This window comes from Cucumis sativus, chromosome 6 (genome assembly GCF_000004075.3).
Source record: "Cucumis sativus cultivar 9930 chromosome 6, Cucumber_9930_V3, whole genome shotgun sequence".
Lineage (NCBI taxonomy): Eukaryota > Viridiplantae > Streptophyta > Magnoliopsida > Cucurbitales > Cucurbitaceae > Cucumis > Cucumis sativus.
Window position 1 is genome coordinate 11982225 of NC_026660.2, and position 6447 is coordinate 11988671.

The 6447-nt window shown below is 33.7% G+C and overlaps 1 protein-coding gene across 1 annotated transcript; it reads left to right on the top strand.

The window, feature by feature from the left end:
* Window positions 1-1669: 1669 nt before the first annotated feature.
* On the top strand, window positions 1670-5017 carry LOC105435805 (inactive receptor-like serine/threonine-protein kinase At2g40270). Its single transcript, XM_011658817.2, has 9 exons — window positions 1670-2048; window positions 2149-2287; window positions 2377-2448; window positions 2546-2689; window positions 2777-2917; window positions 3003-3532; window positions 3623-3813; window positions 3887-4019; window positions 4105-5017. The coding sequence occupies exons 1-9, from the start codon at window positions 1943-1945 to the stop codon at window positions 4701-4703; spliced, it is 2055 nt and encodes a 684-aa protein (XP_011657119.2). The 5' UTR covers window positions 1670-1942; the 3' UTR covers window positions 4704-5017.
* The last annotated feature ends 1430 nt before the right edge of the window (window positions 5018-6447 follow it).

Sequence of the window (6447 nt, forward strand, 5' to 3'; positions counted from 1 at the left end):
TATATGGATATTTGAAAACACTTGTATGTATTTAAAATATATTTTGCATATGTAGGAAAAAAAAATAGATTACAAGTGATGAAAGATTGCTGTCCTATGTATTTAAAATTTAGAGACAAACAAAAAGTAATTTTCTAAGTTTAAGATCCCAAATTTATATTTATATTTAATGGATAAATAAAATTTAATGATTTTAAATTTGTTAGAAAGATGACCGATATAAAGTTTTTTTAAAAAAATAAAAACAAACAACTAAATAGACACAAACATGCCTTCATTTAATTTAAATTTTTTGAAAAAAGAAATTAATTTAAAATAAAACTTAATGATTAGGGAAAATAAATAAATAATAATGGGAAGAAAATGCAGTGAAGCGACGGCCACCGCCACCGCCACCGCCACCGCCGGTGAGATGGAAACATCGGAAGAGGTATGAGCAGTCAAATTGGAAAAGCTCTCATTTCACAATCTTTCTTTTCTCTTTTATTATTATTACTTAAATTCTACGCTATAAGATTCTTTTCCAATAAAAATATCAAATATAAATTCTAAATGTTACTTTTCATCTAACCTTTTCATTTACTTTTAACTCATTACTTATTCCCATTTTTATTTCCTTGTTCCAAAAATATCAAATATATGCCTTCTCTCTTTTTTTTAACCTAATCAACTATCCATATTCATACAATCATACATTCATCTTCTCTCTAATCCAATTAATTTATCTCTAAATTTTGAGTTTGATTTCAATTTTATTGGTTAAAATTTGAGTTTTTTTTTTTGTTCGATTTGATCATTGAATGTCAAGACTTACACTTTACAATATTAATATTTCACTAACTATTTGCTTTCCATTTTCGTATTAATTTGTATTAATTAATTTTAAATAACAATTATGAAATGAAATTTTAAATTAATTAATTTTTAAAAAAATTAATTATTAGGCATCAACACTAGATACTTTGGTATTGAGTATTAAAATGTAAATCTTGAAATTAGGTTCTATTTTCTTTCTAGTTTTTTGAAAATGAAGTATATTTCCTTTTCATTTCTTTCTATGATTTGTTTAATTCTTATTCATTTTTTTTTAAAAGAATAATGAGCAAACTAAAGATTAAGTTAGAATTAAATTGAAACAAAATTTAGAAGATATGAGATAAGATTGTAATATTTTAGAAGAAGTTAAAATAATAAAAAGGGGAACATTTCTAAATCTATAAGTTATGAATTATATAAAGATAATGGAGTAATTTGATTTGAGTATAGAGTAAGGGTATGATTGGTGGGAAACATATTAAACTAAACAAAATGGGTTTTATAATGATTTTGTATAGGGGTTGGGTCGCTCTCCATTTTGACTTTTTTTTTTTTTTTAAATCGGTTGATTTTGAAAGAAATAAGTATTATATTATATATAAATAATTATGTTTATATTTAACTCCCAAAATGTGCTTTTGGCTAATATCCATTTTAATTTAATTATATAATTGTACCAATTTGATCTCAAATTCCTTCTTAAAAATAAAGAGTATTGTATATTTTTTTTGTTTTATAATTTAAGGTTGTAAAATAGAAAGAAAAAAAAAAAGAAAAGAAAAGAAAGCACGAGGACGGCACGTGATATAGATAGAAAGGACGGCGCTATAAATTAGAAGAAAAAAGAAGAGTCATGGGAGCCGAATCACCGATCTTTCTGTCCATTTTTTTTCTTCTTCTTCTTTGTTTCGGTTTAATATTTATTATTTTTTTCTTTAACATAATTTTAGTATATAGATTCTCTAAGACTATGAGAAAGTTGGCAAAATTTACGCGCTTTCTTCTGAGACCTATCTAAATTTGCTCCACTTTCCGTAGCTACAGCATTAATCTATTTCTAACTCACAACCTTACTCTTAACTTACATCTTTATTTGACTGCTAATTTCTTGAGTGGACCATTGGGGATGAATGAATGGTGGGGTTTTCGCCCGCAGCGGCTGCGATGGGCGGTGCTGGTGATGATGTTCCTGTTTCAGAGTATGACACTCTGTTTTTCTCTGAATAATGAAGGTAAGAAATTCTGGGTGGGTATGTGAATGGGGTTGTTTTTTTTTTTTTTTTTTTTTTTTTGGGAATTTTGAGGAAATGGGTTTTTGTTTTTTTGATGCAGGTTTAGCATTGTTGAGGATTAGGGATGCGGTTGGTAGCGACCCTTTTGGTGCTTTAGCAAATTGGAATGATAAAGATGGGGAATTTGATCATTGTTCTTGGTTTGGTGTTGAGTGTTCTGATGGGAAAGTTGTGATACTGTGAGTGAATTCTTTCATTGTTTTTTTTTTCTTCGTTTAGAGCTTGATGGATTTGGGATATGAATGTTGAGGTTTTGGTGAACTTGTAGGAACTTGAGAGATCTCTGTCTTGGAGGGACATTAGCACCTGAAATGGGGAAATTTCCCTACATAAAATCCATGTAAGTAAAAGAATTCATTGCCCCTCTTAGCTTAGTCGTCTTCTTGGCTGAAGTTTTTGCTGTTTTGTCGTTGTCGTGATCGTTGTTTTTCGTGCAGCATTCTGCGAAACAACTCCTTCCATGGGGGAATTCCGCAAGAGATTGGGGATTTGCTTGAGCTAGAGGTTTTGGATTTGGGATTTAATAATTTCTCTGGGCCATTTCCCTTGGATCTTGGGAATAACTTGTCTCTAACCACCTTGTAAGGATTGAAGAACTTGCTGATTCTATTCATTTGGGTGAAATTTTCTTGTAGACTTTGCCGAGCTTATGTTGTCGGTTTTTGTAGGCTTCTTGATCATAATGAATTCATTACTAGCATTACTCCTGAAGCCTATGAACTCAATTTGCTCTCTGAAACTCTAATGGATGAGGAGCAGCTCTCCAGCATTCAAGGCAAATCTTCTTGTACTAGAGAAACTGTACGCTGGTAAGCAAATGCCACCCCACAAATCAGTTATTCTTGTTTGGATCGAAAATTTTGTTGAGAGGCTGAGTTTGTTTCATTTTTGTAGGAATTTTGGCCAGTTCCAAGATGCAGATTACCAGAGGCGACGACTAGGAGGAGTTCAATCTCCCAAACGTTCGTTCTTCTCGTTACCACCGTCTTCGTTCGCTTCGTCTCCATCTCCACTATCACCTTCGGCTCCACCATTCTCTCCAGCACCCTCCCCAAGGTCCCCATCAGCATCTCCCACAGAGCCTCCAGCCCCATTGTTGTCATTAGCACCTGCACCTAGCCTCCATTTGAATCCTGCACGACCGCCTGCTGTAGCCCCGACTCTACACGCACCAGTTCATGTTCTTACACCACCTCACTCCCGTGGCGTTCCACCACGCTCCTCAGCTCCTTCTCCAAATCTGATTGGGAGGAGTAATAAGAACAAAAATCACAAAGTTCTAATATTGACAGGAATTGTAGCAGGATCATTGTTCTTATTATTTGCAACCGTTGGAATTTTGATGTTCCGAAGCAGTAAGGTTGTTACGGTGAAGCCTTGGGCCACAGGTTTAAGTGGACAGCTGCAGAAGGCATTTGTAACAGGTTAGCTTTCTTTCCTCAACTGAGTAGAATTTAGAAAATAGAAGAATGCCTCAACACTTAAAATTTCTTACTGTTGTCATTCGATATCAGGTGTCCCAAAGCTTAAGCGATCTGAACTTGAAGCAGCTTGTGAAGACTTCAGCAATATAATTGGGTCCTTCTCAGACATCACAGTGTATAAGGGAACTCTTTCCAGTGGGGTTGAAATAGCTGTGACATCAACTGCAGTGACATCAAATGCAGATTGGTCAAAAACTAAAGAAGAACAATTCCGGAAAAAGGTACAAGAAAACAAATCCTCTTTCAAGTTCACTGTTATAGGTTCTAAATTTCCTTTCTTCTCTATGTTTGCAGATCGAAACTTTGTCTAGGGTGAACCACAAAAACTTCGTCAGTCTTATCGGCTTTTGTGAAGAAGCACAACCCTTCACAAGGATGATGGTTTTTGAATATGCTCCAAATGGAACTCTCTTTGAGCATCTCCACAGTAAGTGCTTTATTTTTCTTCTTATAAACATGTTGAAGAGTTGTGTATTGTTCTGCCAAAGTTCATGATATCATCCCTCTTGTAGTAAAAGAAGCTGAGCACTTGGACTGGGAGATGAGACTGAGAATAGCAATGGGAGTAGCATACTGCTTAGACCATATGCACCAGCTTGATCTGCCCGTCGTACACAGACATCTTTGTTCTTCTTCAGTATACCTCACCGAAGACTATGCTGCCAAGTTGTCAGATTTTAGCTATTGGAGCGAAGCAACAGCGGCGAAGTTAGGATCAGCAACAGTCGAGCTCTTGGAAACATCACCAGCAGATTTAGAGAGCAATGTTTATAGCTTTGGAGTGATTTTGTTAGAAATGATTACAGGTAGACTTCCATTCTCGGTTGATGATGGCTCTCTTGCAGATTGGGCATCGGATTTTCTCAAGGGAGAACAGTTGTTAAGAGATATAGTGGATCCAATTCTAAGCTCTTTCAAAGAAGAACAGCTTGAGAATTTATCTCAAGTGATAAAAATGTGCGTCAAGCCCGAGCCAAAGCAAAGACCGACAATGCCCGAGATTGCTTTACGATTGAAAGAAATCACCGCATTGGAGCCTGCTGGAGCAACACCAAAACTATCTCCTCTGTGGTGGGCAGAACTAGAAATCTTGTCTACAGATACAAATTGAGTTCAAGTGGAACATAAAGTTTAAAGTTAACTCATGCTATCCTTTTCTTTTAGGATTTTTCAAAATTCTTTTGTTGATTGTAGTAGTAAAGTAATTGGTTGTTTGACTGTAAAATGAGGAAGAAATGGTTCAAAATAGCAGAGCAGAGGTTGAGTAGGGCGGATGCTGTTCTTCACTTATGCAAAGTGGTAAGAAATGAAGATGTACATAGAAAAAGTTGCTAAGCCGGTGTTGTAAAAGCTCCACAACATTAATATGTATATGCATTTTTCTCCAATGATAATGATCTTGGTTTTCTGAGTGATTTTTTTGCACCATCTTTGTGTTACCTTATTTTCTTACACAAAATCTCAAATGTGTTACTATAAAGATCGCTTGAGTTTGAGACTCGGGGTTGTTGCCAAATTTACCTCTCCAAGTAATTAAGAGATTTCATGCATGTTTCTTGGTTAGCAGTGTATGTTTGAAGTCTCGTTTTGTTTTCCTGTCTAAACTTCCTCACAACCCTTATCTTTTACCACAAATTTCGAAGTTATCTGCTAAAAACTTTCTTGTAAAGTCCGTGGTGCAGACGGAAAAAAATAGTATTAAAAAGGAAAATGCTTGTTTGGAATATAGAGATGGTAGGTAAGTAGAGTATAATTTGGGCACACACATATATATATTAAAAATTAAAAGAACAAGGTTGAAGGATTCAAATGATTGACCTGACCTAAGGAACAATGTGCACATGGTATAGAGCTTGGAAGAGAAGATGATTGGATACCAATAATGGAGGCTAAGTGGTGACAGATAAACACATTTAGATATCATATTACAGGAATTTCTATATGCTTAATTCTTTGGTGGGAACCTTCCTATTATATTATATACAACAAATTAAACAGTTATTCACCACTAACACTACGTCTATCTCTCTTACCCAACCAACCATGTGGATCTTTTGTCTTAAATATGATAGACAGTTCTAATTACACTTTCAAACTTTCAATTATAAAAATTGAATACTCAAACTTATATTATATTAGTGTTAAACAATCGATTTTAATCTTTTAATTTTGTACTTATTCTATTATAAAAACGAAAGCTCTTCCACTTTCGATAGACAACAAAAAAAAAAGAAGAGAGCAAATATCAAATTTTGCTTTCTCAACTTTGGAGGTTTTATCAACTTCCCAAACTAATAATTTTGTTATGAATGAACCAAATTTAAATCTTTTGTTCTGACATTTATACTTAATTAAAAATGAATTTGTTACATAATAGAAGATGGTCAAATGAAAAACTAATCAAATTTAATAATGAAAAACTCACATATCTATAATTGATATTCATCTTTACATCAAAGAAATTTTAAAATTTGATGGTTAACTTGAAATTACATTCGAATCAAAAGAAATTAATTATGTAAAGAAAGTAAGAAAGTTTGTATCAATTCCCAATTGAAATTTTTTCTAAGTTGAGAATAAAAAAACATACCAAACATACAAGATATAAATGGACCCAAGAGACAATTACATTAAACCTCCACAACATGGAAACATGGGTTTGATTCCAAACAGATACTTCAATTTACTAACCATTATAAGAAAAAAGTAAAAGACATTGCATCAATCATACACCCAATAAATTATTGATATGATAATGTAATAGTGCAATGGTGTAAAACCTGAATATCATATCCATCAAATGAACACACCACATGCTGTTTTCTGGGCAGGAAGAAGCAAAATATGGCCACGAC

Excerpts from the sequence above, each read along its gene's own strand:
- LOC105435805 (XM_011658817.2), top strand. The coding sequence starts at position 1,943 with ATGAATGAATGGTGGGGTTTTCGCCCGCAGCGGCTGCGATGGGCGGTG. Across the intron at positions 2,449-2,545 it reads TTTCCCTACATAAAATCCAT|CATTCTGCGAAACAACTCCT; the intron begins GTAAGTAAAAGA and ends TTTTTCGTGCAG. Across the intron at positions 3,533-3,622 it reads GCAGAAGGCATTTGTAACAG|GTGTCCCAAAGCTTAAGCGA; the intron begins GTTAGCTTTCTT and ends ATTCGATATCAG.